This window comes from Cyprinus carpio, chromosome B19 (assembly GCF_018340385.1).
Source record: "Cyprinus carpio isolate SPL01 chromosome B19, ASM1834038v1, whole genome shotgun sequence".
Taxonomy (NCBI): Eukaryota; Metazoa; Chordata; class Actinopteri; order Cypriniformes; family Cyprinidae; genus Cyprinus; species Cyprinus carpio.
Genome location: NC_056615.1, coordinates 726,999 through 749,082, shown reverse-complemented (window position 1 = coordinate 749,082; position 22,084 = coordinate 726,999). Strand labels below are relative to the sequence as shown.

The following is a 22,084-nucleotide window of genomic DNA, read 5'->3' as shown; positions in this document are numbered from 1 at the left end:
TCACTCATATATACAATACAGCTTTTGTAGGATGACAATAAAGCTAAGACAGTGATTTCAGTTCTATGTAAGGTGTTTTATGTGTATTTGGTTTATGTTTACATATCAGTGAACATGACTCATATTGACTGTATGTATCCAGTGTAAATGAGTGTGTTGTTTTCATGACGTGGTCAATGTGGAGTAAATGACATGCTGTCTGCTGCTCAGCTGTCTGTCTGTCTGCTTCCAGTGCTGCCCACCCAGAGACGCGTACTGGATTTCCCCCTGGATGCACACACACACACACACACGCACGCACGCACGCACGCACGCACGCACACACACACACACACACACACACACATTAGCACAGCTAATATAGATTACTCCAGCCATGTTTACATCATTACTATAATACCATTATTTCTTAGAGAAACATCAAACTGTTGTCATTTTCAAGTAAACATTTTCATTGATCAAATAAAGTGGAGAAAGAAACTCACTGCATCCTCATGAGTGTCCAACATCCAGGGGCCTGAAACAACACAAGATGCCTGTTTGAAATGACCTTTGATGAAACCATGTCTGCATAATGCTGTTGAAATAATCTTGAATGCATGCAATGCAGTGCATGTGTACTAATACCCTGATCTCATGATATTAACGCAAAGCATAACATTATTCCACCCCACCTTCATTTGACATCCTTTGTAATTGTAGACCTGATGCAATGTATGTCGGCCCTGAAAAAAAAAAAAAATCAATCAATCAATTAATCATTTATTTATTTATTTGTATTTTATTTTGTGTTTGTGTTTGTGTCTTTTGGCCAAAGATGAAGTCCAATGCACCTGTTTCTTTTCTAATGTTTCTTCTCCTTCTCCTGCTTTTCCAGCAGATCGTCACCGACAGAAGGCCAACACAAACCATCGCCAGTATGCACAAAGCCAGCAGGACGGCCACTGTCACTAAACACACACCTTCATGTTTACAGACCGTACAGTGCTATAGTGGCAGTTTTTCTTTTTTAACTTTGAGCTACATTGAGATCAGCTGTTTGTTTAGTACTATAACATGGTAGGGAAAATCTAAGAACAAATAAAAACAAAACCATGGTGCACTCTGATGTTTTTACAGGCCGGTGCTTGACATTCTCGTGTAGGATTCAGAAATGTGTCCCGCTCCAGCTCTAGGCCAAACCATTATATTGCCCTCACAGTGTTTTACGGTTGGATGAGCTTCTTATTAGTGAATTCAGTGTTTGGTGTTTTGTATGAAACATTGTTTCTGTAGTCTTGTGGCAAATCTTAGACGTGTAGGAATGTTCTTCTAAGAGTGCAGTAGCTTCCTCACTGCTATCCTGCCACACAGACGTTACTGTTCCTCATTTATCTGATGAACATCACTAACATTAGCCAGTGCAGAGAGCTGAACTCTGACCTCTCACCTGTTTAAACCACAGACTCTTTAAATAAACTGATAATCCTAGAGGTTCACATACTTTCTACAGCATAGATGTTTAAGCGTCTCTCTTTTTCCTGTAGATTTGTGTAATATTTGTCTAACCGGATTCTCTTTGTCTAGTTATAGAATTAAATTCAAATTCGATATGGGTTGAATTTATACAGAAAATACTTAAGAGCTCACAGACTTTCTCTTGCAACTAGGGGAAAAATGAATAGAACTTACCGTATTTATTTATATCTGGACTGCTGTTTTCAATTTCAGTCGATTCTGTAAAAAAGAAACACACAATCTTATTCCATTACACTGTCTAGACTCTAGAGAATAAAATATATTGTATACTCAGAATTGTAATACTTTCAGCGCTATTTTAAACAATGATAATACACAGACACTTTTTTAGGTTTGAAGATATGTTGCACTGAGACGTTCTGTGATTGTGATATGTTAGTGGAACATGTTCACAGTTGATGTGATGATCTAAACCTAGATACAACTTCATCCTTCAAAACACAGCTGATTCAGTGGCACTGGAAAATGGTTCAGAAAAGTGGAGAGATGTAAGGTCACAGCTCTCTGAATAGATTGGCATGGCTATGGATATGATGATGTTAATGTGTTAACAGAATAGATCTGTTACACTTCTGCTGACGTACAGAGACTTGCTCCTGCCAAAACATCCACAGACATGCTTCTGCACATATAACATACATGAAATCACTCCTAAAGCAGGATACACAAGAAATGAACGATACAAGCCATATCTAAAACAAGCTGCTGCACCAGAAGTCATCCCATTTAACATCAGCACTAAACTAAATATTTATGTAACATTTATCATGGTGCAGTGTAAACATTCCCATTACTTTATATTAGGGTGACCAAACGTGCCATTTTCCCAGGACACATCCTGGCCAGGATTTCTATATTGCCTAAAATATCCAGGTTTTTGCTTTGTTTGCACTGCACAGTCCAATTGTAGTATGACAAAGTACCTTGTTCTTTTGAATCACTCTCACGGTACTTTGATGTAATACACTGATCGGTATGCTCAGTGCTGCTTCAAGTCGAACACTAATATGTACATGTATTTGCATCGCTTTGACCATTCTCTGTAGATCCCATCTTCTCACACACCACGACTGGTCAATTACGTACAATGTCTGCATGTTATTGGTCAAACAATCATTACCTTCATTAAGTATGAAAACAGGAAACCAAACCCAAAACCTGGATATTTTTGGCAATATAGAAATCCTGGCCAGGACATGTCCTGGGAAAATGGCCCGTTTGGTCATCATACTTTATATATCATATTACAAATCATCATCATCATCATTTTTATAATAGGATAGCAAAAAAAAAAAAAAAAATCCTTGTTTCGTTCGACATTATGAAGCCTAGTAAAAAATTAATAGGCTACAGCAGAATAAAAAGCCATCATATTTCAACACATTTCACTCGCTTCCACACATTTCAGTTTGGCAATTAGTAAATTGTTTATGAAAAGCACAATTAGTAGCAAAGAAGTAATACTATATCTGCTTTAAGGGGGAATATAATTCTTTGTCTTTGCACAAAGCTGAGTTCATCATGCATATAACCAGACTAAAATATTATTTTCAGGGAGACAGACCTTCTCAATTGTTGGCGTGGAAACTGAAAGAAAATGAGACAAAATGCTCAATAAATTCCATAAGAAATAATAAGGGATATATTGTAACAGAGCCCAAACAAATTAATCAGGTATTTTATGATTTTTATAAGAGTTTATACACTTCTGATAATCCTGTAGATTTACATAAATGCAAAACCTTTCTTAATAGCATTACTTTACCAAAATTGCAACTGGCAGGTATAGATTTTTTGGAGGACTCCCTAACACTGGAGGAGTTAAAGATAGCAGTAAAATCTCTTCAGAAAGGGAAATCCCCGGGCTCAGATGGAATCCCCCTGAGCTCTATCTGGCCTTGTGGGACACAGTAGGAGTATTAATATTAGATTCTATAAACTATGCTCTAGAGCGTAAAACATTTCATAGAGATCAAAAGACTGCTCTTATATCGTTACTGTTAAAAGATGGAAAAGATCCCATGGAATGTTCCAGTTATTGCCCCATTATCACTGATATGTGGAGATATTAAATTATATGCTTGAGCTCTTGCACTAAGATTGGATAAGGTAATGGATAAATTAATTCATTTTGATCAAACAGGTTTTATTAGGGGTCGTTTGGCAGCAGATAATGTCCGCAGATTGTTTCACATTTTGGAGATGGCAGAATGGTTTACTGAAGACTGGGCTGTGCTCTCTTTGGATGCAGAAAAGGCCTTTGACAGGCTGGAGTGGCCATACCTGTGGGCAAGATTTTTATCTATGATACAAATCCTATACGACACTCCCTGGCCTCTGTTATCACAGGCACATGTCAGTCTTAACCTTTTCCATTGCAGAGGGGCACACGACAAGGCTGCCCTCTCTCAACATTATTATTTGAATCAGCATTAGAACCCCTTGCTCAAGCCATAAGAGAGCACAAATCCATATATCCCATTATTGTTCATGGCTCCAAACATTCTATATCACTTTATGCAGATGACATTCTTTTGTTCCTCTCCAACATCAAAATATCAATCTCACACGTGTTAGCCCTGTTCAATGAATTTAAGAATTTAGCAGGTTATAAAATAAATTGGCATAAATCCACACTACTCCCTCTAAAATCCTATTCAGATGGGACTAGTTTTCTAAACTATGTTTGAGTTTCAATTCTTACCACATGACGTCTGCAATTTTCATGTACCTATTCGGACGGGACTAAACATCTCCGTGTTTATTACAGAGGTGGGAGGGTCTGTTTTGTGCATCTGGGCGTCAAAGAGATCACGCGCTCTGTATGCGTGCATTGCATATAGTCACTCAGATTGATTACCATTAGTATTATTACACAATAAATACTAAAAACTAAATGGAAGTTAACAGTTCAGAGTAAAAACAATGTGAGTTAACACGACTCGATTGTCTGCTGTGTATCATTCATTCTGCCAACATACACAACAAAATTGGCGACGAGATGGGATCAACAACTACAGACGCGTCAACAAGACTTTAATGGACATGTAACAGGAAGAGATCGTGAAAAGACAGCGTGAGTCACATGAAAGAAAGAGAAGCCAATTAAAGTGTAAAGCTAACTGCAAATGAGCAAAAATGTCAATGATTGGAACAATCACCGCTTTTGATAGTAATGCTGAAGATTGGGGAACTTATGTGGAAAGAGTGGAATTATACTGTGAGGCTAATGATGTTGCAGATGATAAGAAAGTGGCTGTTTTGCTGAGCGTGATGGGAGCAAAGACGTATGGACTGCTCCGTAGTTTGTTAACCCCTGAAAAGCCAGCGGATAAAACATTTCAGTAAATAGTGGACATTCTAAATGAACATTTAAACCCCAAACCCCTATTAATCGCGGAAAGATTCAGATTCCATAAGCGTAACCAAGCAAAAGGAGAAAGCATTCCTGAATATATAGCTGAGCTACGCCGATTGTCAGAACATTGTCAATTTGGAGCTGGACTGGCAGATGCATTAAGAGACAGGCTTGTGTGTGGAATGCACAATGAAAGCACACAAAAAAGACTGTTGACAGAAAAAAAGACTTGACACTCGATCGTGCACTGAACATAGCAATATCCATGGAGACTGCAGCAAAAGATGCATTGGAATTGCAACAAAAAACAATGGAATGCGCAACAAATAAACTCTCAAATAAAAAAGAAAGAAAACAGAAATGTTATTGCTGCAGAAAAATGTCTCATGATGCGAATGACTGCTGGTTCAAAGATAAAGAGTGCAGAAAATGCCATAAAAATGGGCACATCGAACGTGTATGCAAAATGGGCAGACAGAGGATGCAAAAAGACAGAACACACAAAGTGAAACGTAAATCCGCTACTGTACATCAAGTAACTGAAAATGAAACAAACACAAGTTCAGGTACAGATGATCTTTCATGTTTGGAACTGTACAGTATTAAGGAGACTGATCGAAGAGTTATTTGGCTTACACCAGAAGTGTCAGGAGTCAAACTCAAAATGGAGTTAGACACTGGATCGGCCTTATCAGTCATCTCAGCAGCTGATTACCAGCGACTGTTCTCAAAAATACCACTGCAAAGCACATCAGTGATATTAAAGACCTATACTGGTGAAAAAGTGTCTCCGGAAGGGAAATTACCAGTAATTGTGAAGTACAAAGGAAATCAGCAGCAATTGAACTTGTATGTGTTGGAAAATGGAGGACCTGCATTGTTCGGACGTGTGTGGCTGAGGAAAATACCTCTGGACTGGCACACAATAAAAAACCTTGATGTGTCCCAGCAAGTCACAAACAAAGAGACACAAAAGACCCTAGTGCAAATTATAGAAAATGCAGAACCAGTGTTTCAGAAAGGAATAGGAACACTTAAGGGAATAAAAGCAAATCTGGAGTTGGAAGAAAACACTTCTCCAAAATTCTTTAAGAGCTCGCCCAGTCCTGTACGCAATTCGTCCTAAGGTGGAGGCAGAGCTGGAAAATTTGGAAAAAATGGGAATTCTGACAAGGGTTGAATGGAGCGAATGGGCAACACCCATAGTCCCAGTGATCAAAAAGGGAAAGCAGGAGATGTGCGTATTTGCGGGGATTTTAAAGTGACAATTAATCCAGCACTTCAAGCAGTACAGTATCCCCTGCCACGCATTGAAGACATTTCTGCATCCTTGTCCGGTGGAGAACACTTCTCAAAAATTGACCTGGCCCAAGCTTACCTCCAAATGGAGATGGATGAGAAATCCAAGAAATTCTTGACCATCAACACACATAAAGGGCTCTATCAGTACAACCGTCTTGTTTTTTGGAATTGCCTCAGCCCCCTGCTTTGTGGCAGAGAGCGATGGACCAGGTGTTGCAGGGTATCCCGGGAACGCAGTGTTACCTGGACGATATCATTGTAACGGGGAAGGATGATACAGATCACCTCCAAAACTTGCAACGGGTGCTGATGAGATTGTGTGAGTATGGACTAAGAGCCAACAAAGAAAAATGTGAGTTCTTTAAGTCTCAGATTTCTTACTGTGGTCATGTGATAGACAAAGATGGTCTACAGTCACAAGACAAAATTGAAGCTGTGCTAAAGGCGCCACACCCACAAAATGTGTCTCAACTGCGATCATATCTCGGACTTGTGAACTATTACCACAAATTTCTTCCAAACCTCTCCACTGTACTACATCCTTTGAATGCATTGTTGCAAACAAAGACACAGTGGAAATGGTCGGACAGCTGTGAACAAGCTTTCCAAGAGACCAAAAGGCTCATAACTTCTGATGTAGTGCTGACACACTTCAACCCATCTATGCCTATCAGACTGGCGTGCGATGCATCACCATATGGAATTGGCGCAGTGCTGTCACACAAGTTTCCAGATGGCACTGAAAAACCGATAGCCTTCGCATCTAGATCACTAACGACAGCAGAACGTAACTATGCACAAATAGACCGTGAAGCACTTAGTCTCGTGTGGGGTGTAAAAAAATTCCACCATTATCTGTATGGTCAAAGTTAACAATAGTTAACAATACATTAACCTGATGTATTGAAGTTAACAGTTCAGAGTAAAAACAATGTGAGTTAACACGACTCGATTGTCTGCTGTGTATCATTCATTCTGCCAACATACACAACAGATAGTATAGAAAAACCATGTTAACGTGTGGTTTCTTTAGTTTAACTTGTATTTTTTTTGTAACTTTTTTTAATTATACTAGTTTTTTTTTTTTTGTAGTAGGCTAAACCCATGTTTAATTTTGATAAAGGTACATCTGTAATTAAAACATTATGTAACTGAGTGCAATAAATGAACGTGAGTAATCTTACCTGATGCTGATATTACAATAACCAGTATTAATAGTTTACGTGATCTGGCTCTTGATTTTATTATTTTTATTTTTTTATCATTATTATTTCTTTGCCGGGAAGCAAATATATCAAACATGCGCACGGTAAGAACATCTACGGTAATTCACGTTGGCCAAAACACACAAGGAAACGCGTTGTGAAATAAAATATCACTGGCAATCACAGACATTTGCATTCGGACGGGATTAGTTTTCTCAGAGGATCACTGAGTTTGCTGAAAAACAGTAGGTAATTTGTTCTGGAATTATCACAGAGGTTGTGTGAGAAAAACACAGACGTGGCAGATTCGGACGGGATTAAAATCACCAAGTACGTCTGTGAAACACAGATTTCTCTAACGACCCCCTGTAAAACTAGTCCCGTCCGAATAGGGCTTAAATTCACCTGCCACTAATGTTCAATATCCTCCATCCATTCCTGTAAGCACTGTTATCTCTATTTAGGAATTAAAACATACGCAAAGTTATCAGAAATCACTCACAAAAAATATAGGGTAATCTCTCAAAAGGTGACAGAAGATTTAGAGCGATGGAATACTCTCCCAATTTCTTTACAATGAAGAATTTCTATCGTTAAGATGAACACTCTTCCGCGTCTCAATTTTTTATTTTTCATGATTCCAATTTCTCCTCCACCTAAGTTTCTTGAGCTAATCCAATTGGTTATTTTTCAAATTTATATGGAACAATAAACGAGCTAGAATTTAGTCTTCTACTTTGCAGCGTCCTAAATTGATGGGAGGGTTGTCTCTCCCTAATTTAAATCTATATTACTGGGCATTTTAACTATGAACCCGATTCCAAAAAAGTTTGGACACTGTACAAATTGTGAGTAAAAAAGTAATGGAATAATTTACAAATCTCATTAACCTATATTTTATTCACAATAGAATATAGATAACATATCAAATGTTGAAAGTGAGACATTTTGAAATGTCATGCCAAATATTGGCTCATTTTGGATTTCATGAGAGCTACACATTCCCAAAAAGTTAGGACAGGTAGCAATAAGAGGCCAGAAAAGTTAAATGTACTTATAAGGAACAGCTGCAACTTATTAGGTCAATTGGCAACATGATTGGGTATAAAAAGAGCCTCTCAGAGTGGCAGTGTCTCTCAGAAGTCAAGATGGGCAGAGGATCATCAAATCCCTCAATGCTGCGGCAAAAAATAGTAAAGTTAAAGTTTCTCAGAAAAAAATTGCAAAGAGTTTGAAGTTATCATCATCTACAGTGCATAATATCATCCAAAGATTCAGAGAATCTGGAACAATCTCTGTGCGTAAGGATCAGAGCTGGAAAACCATACTGGATGCCCGTGATCTTCGGGCCCTTAGACGGCACTGCATCACATACAGGAATGCTACTGTAATGGAAATCACAACATGGGCTCAGGAATACTTCCAAAAAACATTGTCGGTGAACACAATCCACTGTGCCATTCGCCGTTGCCGGCTAAAATCTATAGGTCAAAAAAGAAGCCATATCTAAACATGATCCAGAAGCGCAGGTGTTTTCTCTGGGCCAAGGCTCATTTAAAATGGACTGTGGCAAAGTGGAAAACTGTTCTGTGGCCAGACGAATCAAAATTTGAAGTTGTTTTTGGAAAACTGGGACGCCATCTCATCCAGACTAAAGAGGACAAGGACAACCCAAGTTGTTATCAGCGCTCAGTTCAGAAGCCTGCATCTCTGATGGTACGGGGTTGCATGAGTGCGTGTGGCATGGCCATCTTACACATCTGGAAAGGCACCATCAATGCTGAAAGGTATATCCAAGTTCTAGAACAACATATTGTGGCAGGGGAGGCGTGGTTCAGCGAGGTCTGTGACGGGAGAGAGAGTGAAGAGACAAGCGGTGGTAAGCGGGTCAAGTGAAAAACGAGTAACACCTGGTTCTTATTGCAGTGATTGGCATGGGGAAGCGGTATTTAAGCCAGCCGTAAACCAGCGAGGGCAGAGAGAGAGCTGAGGACTTGTGGGGACTCAAGCAAGCAAGCAAGCAAGCGAAAAGCAAGACTGTGAATTGCCCAGCAGTGGTTTGATTTAAACGTATGCGCATGTGGCGCGACTTTGTTTAATTTTTTTTGACTAATAAATTCCCACGAGCCTCAGAAACGCCGACCCTGGTCTTCTTCCTTCTCCTACACAAGAACATTATCACACTGGTGCTGAAACCCGGGTAGGAATGAGAACGACACCGCCATGCAAACTCCGTCAGGACCATCGCTCGCGGGCCTGCATCAGGAACACCATCAAGCCTTGCTGGACTTGCGGGCTGACCACGAACATCGGTTTCAGGCAATGATGCAGGTCCAGCAGGAGGACCGCGAGCTGTTCCGGAGCTTGCTGGACCGGGAGGTTCGGATGAGGTTGGCTTCCCCCAGTTCCAGCCCCGCCGCTCACATGCCTCTTATGAAGATGGGGCCAACAAATGATCCAGAAGCATTTCTCGACCTGTTTGAGAGGACGGCCGAGGCGTGTGGGTGGCCGACAGACAGCTGGACGGTGCGGGTGATCCCGCTGCTGTCGGGGGAGGCCCAGAAGGCTGCTCAACAACTGCCCGTCCAGAACCTCCTGGTATATGCAGACTTAAAAAGAGCAGTGCTCCAAAGGGTTGGCCTCAGCCCCGAGCAACACCGTCAACACTTCCGGTCATTGGAACTGACTGAAGCGGGCTGGCTCGTGCCGCAAATGGCTGTTGGCCGGAGGAAGCGACGCCGAGACCATCATCAACAAAGTGGTACTGGAGCAGTTCATCTCGCGACTCCCAAAGAGAACTGCCCAGTGGGTCCAGTGCCACCGGCCGGCGTCGCTGGATCTGGCCATCCAACTGGCGGCGTGTTCCGGGGTCGGTGAACCCCTTCCATCTATCTCTTTCTCTTCCACCCCCCCCTCTCTCTTCCCCTTCCTCAAAATCTGTCCCTTATCCCAGGACCCGATTTGCGGGGCCACCGAGGGCCGCCCGGCCGGGCCATTTTGTGGATCGGTGCCCGGTCATGGAGGTGGGGACGTTGGTCCAGATCCCGGACAATCAGCAGCCTGCCCCCGATCAAGCCGGGTTGTACCAAATACCCGTGAGTATTAAGGTGGGTACATATCAGGCTTTGGTGGATTCAGGTTGTAACCAGACCTCCATCCATCAAAGCCTGATACAATCCGGGGCATTGGATACGGGCCGCATGGTTAAGGTGAGGTGTGTGCACGGGGATATAGTGTAATACCCCGTAAAAGCCATAGCCATCAAATTTAGGGAACAAAAGCATTATGTGGAGGTGGCCGTTAGTCTGCGCCTCTGGCATCCACTAATCTTGGGAACCAATTGACCAGCTTTCAAACAATTATTGGGGTGTTTAACAGTGGATGCCTCTGGGAAGAATAGATGGCCGGAGGGCGGGGCGAGCACTCAGGTGGGAGAATCTGTGCCAGGACCCAGTGGGGAGGTTTCAGGGGAACCAACTGCTAACCAATTATTAGTACCTCTGAGCCGTCGGGAAATGCTTTTCCAGACGGCGCATTGTAATCCAATGGCAGGGGATTTAGGTATGACAGTGACATTAAATCATCTAATGACCCGATTTTTTTGGCCGGGCATTCACGAGAATGTGCGCAGATGGTGCGCGTCTTGTCGGGAATGTCAGTTGGTGAACCCACCGGCCACCCCATAAGTGCCATTGTGCCCTCTTCCTCTAGTGCAGGTCCTCTTCGAACGAATTGGTATGGACCTCATCGGGCCATTAGAACCATCAGCACGGGGACATCGTTTTGCGTTAGTCATAGTGGATTACGCAACACGATATCCAGAGGCAGTGGCGCTCTGCAACATCTCAGCAAAGAGTGTGGCGGACGCCCTGTTTTGTTTAATCTCCCGCGTGGGAATCCCAAAAGAGATTCTCACAGACCAGGGCACCGTGTTTATGTCACGCACGTTAAGCGAATTATACGAATTGTTGGGCATTAAAGCGGTACGTACCAGCGTCTATCACCCACAAACGGACGGACTGGTCAAACGATTTAATCGCACGTTGAAAACAATGATTCGTAAATTCGTACAAGAAGATGCAAAAAATTGGGACAGATGGCTAGAACACCTCTTATTCGCTGTGCGCGATGTCCCCCAAGCCTCCACGGTGTTTTCCCCCTTGCGAGCTTCTTTACAGACGCCAGCCCCGTGGGTTGCTAGACGTCCTAAAAGAAACTTGGGAGGACGGACGTTCGGATAGCAAGAACGAAATTCAATATGTCATGGACCTGAGAGCAAAACTCCATACACTTTGGCGGCTCTCTATGGAGAATTTGCTTCAGGGCCAGGGCAGACAAAGCCAGCTGTATAACAGGGGAACTAAGCTCCGAGAATTTGCACCGGGAGATAAAGTGCTCATTTCTCAATCAGATCTCAATTATGAAGTAGTACGAACAGATAGAGGCGACTCGCGGCAAATTTACCACCTCAACCTCCTAAAAAAATGGAGCGAAGAGGAGTCAGTGTTGCTAGCGATGGCGGTGAGCGGAGAGGAAGATCTCGGGCCAGAGGCGGTCATTAAAAATCCCTCGCCCTGGCCCCGGGAGGGGATCACCTCTCGCCCTCGCAGCTCCCTGACATTGGGCATTTACAATCCGAATTTGCAGACGTGTTTTCACCCCTACCTGGTCGAACTAATTTGATTCAGCACCATATTGAGACGGAGCTGGGCGTGGTGGTTCGCAGCCGGCCATATAGATTACCTGAACACAAGAAAAATGTGGTTCAGACAGAATTAGAGGCGATGCTGGGGATGGGAGTAATCGAGGAGTCCCACACTGATTGGGCGAGCCCGATAGTTTTGGTGCCTAAAACGGACGGCTCGGTGTGGTTTTGTGTGGACTATCGCAGGGTGAACGCAGTGTCAAAATTTGATGCTTATCCAATGCCGCGGATTGACGAGTTGCTCGATCGGTTAGGAATGGCTCGTTTTTACTTGACATTGGACTTAACAAAAGGATATTGGCAGATCCCCTTATCTCCCATGTCCAAAGAAAAAACACCCTTCACCATGCCGTTTGGATTACACCAATTTGTGACGCTTCCGTTCGGCTTGTTCTGGGCCCCCGCTACGTTTCAGCGTCTCATGGATCGAGTGCTGCGACCCCATGCTGCATATGCCGCAGCCTACCTGGATGATATCATCATCTATAGTGGGGACTGGCAGCGGCATATGGAGCATGTGAGGGCTGTCCTCGGGGCGCTGAGACGGGCGGGGCTAACGGCCAACCCGAAGAAGTGCGCGGTTGGGCGGGTGGAGGTAAGGTATCTGGGCTTCCACTTGGGTCACAGGCAGGTCCCCAAATTGACAAGACGGCAGTGATTGCGACCTGCCCCAGACCCAAGACCAAAAAGGAGGTGAGGTACTCACCAGCCCTCTCGGGATATTATAGGAGGTTTATTCCTGGTTATTCGGACCTCACCAGCCCGCTGAGTAACCTCACAAAAAGAAGGTACCAGATACGGTCCAATGGACAGAGCAGTGCCAACAGGCCTTTACCCGAGTTAAGGCTGCCCTGTGTGGCGGACCACTCCTTCTCTCCCTTTTTTGTTATGGACCGACGCATCGGACAGGGGGCTGGGCGCGGTCCTGTCCTGTCCAGACGTCGTCTCTTTCAGGGAAGACCTTGCATTTTCCAACATGACAATGCCAGACCACATACTACATCAATTACAACATCATGGCTGCGTAGCAGAAGGATCCGGGTACTGAAATGGCCAGCCTGCAGTCCAGATCTTTCACCCATAGAAAACATTTGGCGCATCATAAAGAGGAAGATGTGACAAAGAAGACCTAAGACAGTTGAGCAACTAGAAGCCTGTATTAGACAAGAATGGGACAACATTCCTATTCCTAAACTTGAGCAACTTATCTCCTCAGTCCCCAAAATTTTGCAGACTGTTATAAAAAGAAGAGGGGATGCCTCACAGTGGTAAACATGGCCTTGTCCCAACTTTTTTGAGTTGTGTTGATGCCATGAAATTAAAAATCAACTTATATTCCCCTTAAACTTGGGAGAACTGATTGACCGTAAGATCACTCCGGATTCTTGCCTGTGCTTTCTGAATGATGTCTCTTCTTTGAACCTTGGCACAGTGGACAAAAGGATTCTTTTTCCGAGTTTCACTGCTACAAAGAAACCAATACTTGCACTTTGGTGGGACACTAAGGCAGACATCTCAAGACTGTGGTTACTGAATATGCAACAAATAGTTACGATTAGCTAGATTTAATAAAGCTAAACCAAGAATGGTACAGGCCTGGCAAAGAGCTGTAAAATCTATTGGTGACCTGTTTTAGGTAGTGAGATTATAGATGTATCTCCTTAGGTAGTGAGATGTAGATGTATCTCCTTAGGTAGTGAGATGTAGATGTATCTCCTTAGAATTGTGAAGTATCCATATCTTGGGTATTACTATGTCATCTAAAGTATTCATCTTCTATGCAAGTAGTGCTGACAAATTTTTTTTTTGTTTAGGTTTGATTGATTTTTATTTATTTATTTATTTATTTTGTATGTGTGTGTTCTTTTGAAAATCTAATGAAAAGTAAATTAAAAAAAGCACAATTAGTAAAATCACAATTATGTAAAAATAATAAATTACAGAAATGGTATTCTCCGCTGAAGAAAGAAAGAAAGATGTGTCAGATCGCACTGTTCTTCTGAGGTAAATTATGGCTTATTCCTTAAAACAGGTTTTCTTCCAAAAACAATGAAAAGTAGATGAATCTTCTTATTATTATTTTGATCTATTTTTGTATCTAGGTGAGGAAGGTGTTTGCACAAATGTGTGACTGCAGATAATGAGATTGGAGACGGGAAAGGTTTCTTCACTTTAGTTTTCACTTTAGTTAATCTTACTTATATGACCGCCATCAATTCGTAGCAGTGAATGAAGAGGTATCATATTGATCACAAGTGCAGTATGGAGTACCGCAAGTCTCAGTACTAGGGCCGTTACTCTTCACGCTTTACATGTTACCCTTGGGAGATATCATCAGGAAACACAGTGTTAGCTTTCACTGTTATGCTGATGATACTCAGCTCTATATTTCTTCATGGCCCGGCGAAACATACCAATTTGAAAAACTAACGGAATGCATAGTCGATATAAAAAACTGGATGACAAGTAATTTCTTACTGCTAAATTCTGAAAAAAACAGAGGTGTTAATTATAGGGCCTAAAAGCTCTGCATGTAATGACCTAGAACGCTGTCTAAGCCTTGATGGCTGCTCTGTCAATTCTTCGTCATCTCTTAGGAACCTAGGTGTGCTATTTGATAGCAATCTTTCATTAGAAAGCCACGTTTCTAGCATTTGTAAAACTGAATTTTTCCATCTCAAAAATATATCTAAATTACATCCTATGCTCTCAATGTCAAATGCAGAAATGTTAATCCATGTGTTTATGACCTCAAGGTTAGACTATTGTAATGCTCTATTGGGTGGTTGTTCTGCACACTTAGTAAACAAACTCCAGTTAGTCCAAAATGCAGCAGCTAGAGTTCTTAGACTATTGTGCTGGATATAGCGCTGGATATAGCTGCCCACTGCGCTGGATATAGCTGCCCACTGCTGGATATAGCTGCCCGGGCGCTGGATATAGCTGCCCACTGCTCCGGGTGTGTGTTCACGGTGTGTTCACTTCTCACTGCTGTGTGTGTGCACTTGGATGGGTTAAATGCAGAGCACCAATTTCGAGTATGGGTTACCATACTTGACAAATGTCACGACTTTCACTTCAATGTCACGACTTTCACTTACTAGAACCAGGAAGTATGATCATATTAGCCCGGTCCTGTCAACACTGCACTGGCTCCCTATCAAACATCCTATAGATTTTAAAATCTTGCTTATTACTTATACAGCCCTGAATGGTTTAGCACCTCAGTATTTGAACGAGCTCTTGTTACATTATAGTCCTCCACGTCCGCTCCGTTCTCAAAACTCTGGCAATTTGATAATACCTAGAATATCAAAGTCAACTGCGGGCGGCAGATCCTTCTCCTATTTAGCACCCAAACTCTGGAATAACCTACCTAACATTGTTCGGGAGGCAGACACACTCTTGCAGTTTAAATCTAGATTAAAGACCCATCTCTTTAACCTGGCTTACACATAACATACTAAAACACTTCTAATATCCAAATCCGTTAAAGGATTTTTAGGCTGCATTAATTAGGAAAACCGGAACCGGGAACACTTCCCATAACACCCGATGTACTTGCTACATCATTAGAAGAATGGCATCTACGCTCATATTAGTCTGTTTCTCTCTTATTCCGAGGTCACTGTAGCCACCAGATCCAGTCTGTATCCAAGTCAGAGGGTCACTGCAGTCACCCGGATACAGTATGTATCCAGCCCAGATGGTGGATCAGCCCCTAGAAAGGACCTCTACAGCCCTGAAAGACAGCGGAGACCAGGACTAGAGCCCCAGAGATAGATCCCCTGTAAAGACCTTGTCTCAGACGACCACCGGGGCAGACCACAGGAAACAGATGATTCTTCTGCACAATCTGACTTTGCTGCAGCCTGGAATTGAACTACTGGTTTCGTCTGGTCAGAGGAGAACTGGCCCCCCAACTGAGCCTGGTTTCTCCCAAGGTTTTTTTCTCCATTAAGTCACTGATGGAGTTTTGGTTCCTTGCCGCTGTCGCCTCTGGCTTGCTTAGTTGGGGACACTTCATTTACAGCGATATCGTTGACTTGATTGCAAATTATTGCAAAGATACCATTTAAACCGAACTGAGCTGCATGATGACATCACTGAATTCAATGATGAACTGCCTTTAACTGTCATTTTGCATTACTGACACTTTTCCTAATTAATGTTGTTCAGTTGCTTTGACGCAATCTTTTTTGTTTAAAGCGCTATATAAATAAAGATGACTTGACTTGACATGGATGACTGAACGGTAGCTGCATGGATCTCAGGCTGCCTGGCGGACATCTCGGCCTGGATGAAAGAATATCACCTACAGCTCAACCTGTCAAAAAATGAGTTTTATGTCTTCCCTGCCACTCCAACTCTACAGCATGATTTCTCCATCCAGCTAGGTTATTCTACAATTTCCCCATCAACTTTGGTCAGAAATCTTGGTGTAAGATTTTATGATCAACTGACCTTCAAAGACCACATTGCGAAGACTGCTCAATCTTGCAGGTTTGCATTGAACAACATCAGAAAGATCAGGCCCTTTCTAATGGAGCATGCTGCACAACTTGTTGTCCAGGTCTTAGTCATTTCTAGGCTGGACTACTGCAATGCTCTTTTGGCTGGACTTCCATCAAGCACAATCAAACCTCTACAAATGATTCAGTATGCAGCGGCACAACTTGACTTCAATGAGTCACATCTCTCTTTATCTCCTTGCACTAGCTAACGGTTGCAGCTTGCATTAAGCTATTTCCTCATGAATGAATGCAGAATTTCTGAGGGTTTCAAGACTTAAAGCAAACACAGAACCAAAGGATTTAAAAGTTAAGCATCAGCTCTTGCCATGTCATGATGATGTCATTGTTTGCCGACTGCATTAACAACCAGTCAGCAGCATCTAGAGTTCCATGACTAAACAAGATATTGTATTCCACTAATAATGCAATGGGATTCAGACATTTAAGTTAACTTAAGTGTTCAAATACAGCGGGTGAAATAAGTATTGAACACACCACTATTTTTCTCAGTAAATATATGGTGCTGTTGACATGAAATTTTCACCAGATGTCGCTAATAACCCAAGTAATGCATTCATTCAAATAAAACAAAACAAAAAAACCTTAGAAATTAAGTTATACATAATAAAATGAAACAACACAAGGAAAAAGTATTGAACTATTGAAATGTATTGAAATACTTTATACAAAAGCCTTTGTTGGTAATGCCAGCTTCAAGACGCCTTCTGTCTGGAGAAACTAGTCTCATGCATTGCTCAGGTGTGAATTTGTCCCAAATCTTGAAGGTTCTGTGGGCCTCTTCTATGAACTTATTTTCTATTGGATTCAAGTCAGGTGACTGGCTGGCCATTCTAGCAGCTTTATTTTCTTTCTCTGATACCAATTGAGAGTTTCCTTGGCTGTGTTTGGGATCATTGTCTTGCTGGAATGTCCACCATTGTTTCATCTTCATCATCCAGGTACTGTAGGTGTTGGGACTGAAGCTAATATTAATTTTCACTGATGAGGTGCAGGATTGCTTTCTAATTACTGATAGATTTCAGCTGGTGTCTTGGCTTTCCATGCCTTTTTGCACATCCCTTTCTTCATGTGTTCAATACTTTTTCCCAGTGTCATTCCACAGAACTTAATTTCTGAACTTATGTTTTCTTTTCTTTGTATTTATTGATTACTTGGGTTGTTATTGACATCTGGTAAAAATTTCATGTCAGCAGCACCTTTAGAATCATAGTTACTGAGAAAAATGGTGATGCGTTCAATACTTTTACCCGCTGTATGTTTTGGGGATGCCTTCTTATTGCATGGTATCATGGATTTCCTGTAGGAATACCCTAGGAAAATTCCTATCATAATAGAAAGGATTGTATATTCAGTGTTGATGCTGTGCTCAGTGCTACCTGTGGTCACCGTAAGGAAAGCCATCTCTCTGTTGTTGCACAGATAAAGCCCAGAGTCCTGCAGCTGGAGATCTGAGATAATCAGGTCATCTGTGGTGTGAGTGAATCTTAATGTTGGATCAGCTCTCTCTTTCTTTATGGTGCTGTTTTTATAAAGCGTGGAGATGAACTCTTTTCTGGACTGAGGAGTGCGTTTGAATGCCCATCTCTGCTTCATTTTATTAGATGTCTTACATGGAAGATAAACAGTTGTGCCCTCAGGAACTGTAAAGTTATGACCTGGAAAGAAAGAAAGATTAATTCAAGAAAGCTAATGTAAGAAGAAAAGAAGTCTTAAGAACACATACAAAATAAGAAGAAAAGAAATGAATGCATGCAGGTTTGTGTACAGTGTAAATGTCGCTCAAGTGTTTGTCTTCTGCTGACTGAAATATATTGCATGATTCACATTAACTTCATTTGTGCTACCCTCATGGTGCTTTTTTGTCCTTTTTGGGTCTTCGCAACCTGTGCTCACAGTATGCTTTCAAAATTGTGTCTTTTGTATTCCCACAGAAGAAAGAAAATAGTATGAGTTTGGAAAGATGTGCCACGACTAAAATACCTTTGAGCACAGTGATATCTGCCACTAGCTGATGGTTGCAGTAATATTCTCCTGCGTCTGATTCCTGCAGGTCTTTAATGGAGAGCTGGCCATCTTCAAGCAGCTGGTGTTTGCTTTGGTCCAGGTAAGACACCTGCTTTCTTTGTCTAGAGGCGATCATCCTTTCCAGCCCATGGCTCCAGTTAACATATGAAGCGTCAGAACACATCAGCACAAGAAAATGCTTTTCTGGGGCACTCAGCTTTTGCACTGAGAAAGGTGAAAGGTCAGAGATTATAGGCTCACATTTTACATTTAAATGTAACATCAGCCCTTAATGCATTGCTTTCCTTAAACTGTCCTGTGGCCATGGGTTTACATGAGGTGAGAAATTAATATGAAGTGGGCTCTTTTTACTTGCACTCTACACCTCACAATCCACCAAAACAGACTCATTATAACACCTTCATAACAACAAATTATGGGCGAGCACCAAATAACACACATCTTTTCTTTGCAAATTTTAGGTAGCTTAGTATAGTATTTGAAATATTTTGTTATGATAAATGAGAAATGGCTTTATTGATTGCAACATGAGAAACAATCTAAAACACCTTATTGCTATAGAAAGCAAAGGATGTTGTTCTGTAAAGGAACAGCTGACTCACTTTGATATGAACACACATTCAGAGCTGAGGCTGACTGGACTTCCTGAGTCTGCTCCTATTTATACCTTATCAGAAGGAAGTGTGTGGACAGTGGCTATGTTCCTGTGACTCTGTTTGAAATGGAAGTTTATATATATATATATATATATATATATATATAACTGATACCAGTTTTATATTTTTTAATAGGATATTTTGGATTAGGAATTTAGGTAAACTGGTCAGACAGACTTGCTGTTTTATGTCTCTCATCATACACTAACATGCCTGCCTGTTATTAAATATTAAATGTCATGCATTTAGATTAAAGAGTTCACATAGAAATGAAAATTCTGTCATTTTGAATATTGAATACTGAATACATACTGAATTACAGTATGGTTTTTTTTCCAGTGTTGTTTTGGACCCTGTGGTTCAAACATATTAATGAGCAGAGAATTCTGCAATGCTTGAAACAGTTATAATTAAAGAGGTTATACTTAATATCCAAAGGGGAAAAACAGAATTAATTAAAAAGTCTGGTAACACTTTATTTTAAGGTGTCAAAGTTTTTGTTCACTGATAAAATGTTGAATGATTCTGATGTCAGAGATGAGGGGCAGTTGTGGCCTAATGGTTCGAGTCTCAGCAGGGATTGTTGGTGGGGGGAGTGAATGACCAGCGCTCTCTTCCACCCTCAATACCACGACTGAGGTGAGACCCTTGAGCTAGACACAATCCCCCAACTGCTCCAGTTTGTGCATGTGTTTGGATGGGTTAAAAACAGAACACAAATTCTGAGTATGGGTTTGCATGCTTGGCAACATGTCACGGCAATTGCAGAACACTTGTAACTTCTTCATTACGAGTGTTCGTTCCTAGGTCTGCAAGCTGGGACTCGAACGCGGGACACCTTGGTAGGGTTGCACCAGCCTTTCGTAAGTTCTTTCTTAAATTAGAACGTTAAGTCCACACTAGAGGCTTAGTAACTACTAGCTAGTTTGTAACTAAAGCTATACATTATTTGGTTGCACCAGTTGTTCGTAAGGCAGGACGTAGGTTGTAGTTCATCCACTCTCCGTAAAGTAATGCATAATCGCATAATATGACATTTACCCTAAATCATCCAATAGAAATCTTCAAATACATGAGCAGAACTTGTTTAAATGCTATGAATATTAATTAATACATTTATACAACTTCTTTTGCCTCACGTATACTTACGGTAGAAACAAGTTTCTATTAAAAATTATATATTAATAACAGTCTATATGCTATTTTTAATCTAAATAGGGAAATAAATAAATAGGGATCAATAAATATTGAAAGGAAAAAAAAACCGTAAGAAATGCCATTTATTTATTATTTCATCTGACATGCGCAACACGGACCGAAGCGCACACTGTAGATGGGTGTTGAAGACGCGCTAGAAAAGAAACAAAGTACCTTTATTCACATATTGTTCTCTCTCTTAATATGTACGTGAGTGTAAATGTTAGCATCATACTGTATATGCCTAAAGGATTGCAGGTTGTCGGGTAAAAGAAGAGTATATTGATGCAGTTCACTCAGTCTGCTATTTTATTCCAACTGTTACTCCTGACCAGACGCTTCCGTAATTAAGTAGTAAATAAGAAGAGTTACACTTCAAATAACAGTAAAAAAACAACCAAAAATTAATAAGAAGTAAATAAGATCCAACTTACAGCCAAAACCTGTAAAAACTAGGCTAAGTTGTAACTTACATACAGCTGGTGCAACCGGCCCCTGAAGCGCAACATCCACAAAGCTATCGGCGCCAGACTAACAACATTGTTCTGTGTTCTCATTTTTAAAATAATTTACTGTTTACTAATGGTTTTGTATAATTATCAATTACGTGCTGTTATTGTCATTAAGACTATATTAACAATTTCAACTTTGTTGAGCACACCCTAAACGTAGTCCTATCTCAGCTAAATTTGGATTGTTTCTATTTCAAACTGAGAGGGTGAGAGCAGAAGATTTCAAAAGTATTTACTATTATAATAACAATAAATTATGCATAATTACATGCAAGTAACCCTAATCCTAACCCCAACCATAAAGTACATGTAGTTAATTAATATTACTCAGTACTTAGACGTATAATTACACTGTAACGAGGACACCTTAATAAAATCAAAAGTACAAATAAAGTGTAACCAAAAGTCTTTTAAAATGTATTTAGAGTGTCATGGCAATGGTGATTCTCAGTTTTTTTAGACCCTTTATACTTTCATTAAAGGGCAAAAACTAAACATTGGTTCAGCAGAAGAAAGTCATACAGGTTTGATGAATAAATGCTGACAGAGTGATCAGTTTTGTGTTGAACTGCCTTTTTAATGTCTCAGTAATGGTGAAAGCTTCTTTAATACAGTAGCTTTATTATTTAAGGATTTAATAAAATATGAAAGTGCATCATACTTCATATGCTCATAAACGATAACACATCAGATGACACTGTTCCATTGCAGATTTTATGAATATATAAGTACTGAGATCATCAAAGACAACAGCTTATTCTGCTGCATTTCTAACATAAAGATCAACTGACATTAACAGCGAAGCAGTTGAGCAAAAAAATAAGAAATGGATTTAGATTCAGTCATTTGTTTTACCTGAAGTGTCCTCTTTGGTCAGATGTAAAATAAAGAGAAATGTCCAGGTTAGAATAAGGTTTCTCATGGTGAATAAACCAGTCCTGTGTTCATATGACTGACTAGACTGTGACTCTCTTTCCACTTGATCCTGATTCCTTCTCATGTGTGTGTGTCAGAGAGAGAGAGAGAGAGAGAGAGAGAGAGAGAGAGAGAGAGAGAGAGAGAGAGTTAGAG

The 22,084-nt window shown here is 41.0% G+C and overlaps 1 protein-coding gene across 1 annotated transcript; it reads right to left on the bottom strand.

The window, feature by feature from the left end:
• Nucleotides 1–15: 15 nt before the first annotated feature.
• LOC109113604 lies at nt 16–22,014 on the bottom strand. Its single transcript, XM_042745619.1, has 8 exons — nt 21,869–22,014; nt 18,604–18,852; nt 18,000–18,278; nt 1,672–1,716; nt 834–950; nt 675–725; nt 486–517; nt 16–267 (listed from the first exon to the last, which is right to left on the bottom strand). Exons 1-8 carry the CDS (start codon nt 22,011–22,013, stop codon nt 163–165), a joined length of 1,023 nt encoding a protein of 340 aa, XP_042601553.1. The 5' UTR covers nt 22,014; the 3' UTR covers nt 16–162.
• Nucleotides 22,015–22,084: the final 70 nt, after the last annotated feature.

Bases quoted from the DNA above. Each gene is read 5' to 3' on its own strand.
- LOC109113604 (XM_042745619.1), bottom strand. From the start codon at position 22,013: ATGAGAAGGAATCAGGATCAAGTGGAAAGAGAGTCACAGTCTAGTCAG. The intron at 18,279-18,603 runs GTATTTTAGTCG...CTTTCTTTCCAG, and splicing joins AGATATCACTGTGCTCAAAG to GTCATAACTTTACAGTTCCT. The intron at 268-485 runs GTGAGTTTCTTT...GTGTGCATCCAG, and splicing joins TGGACACTCATGAGGATGCA to GGGGAAATCCAGTACGCGTC.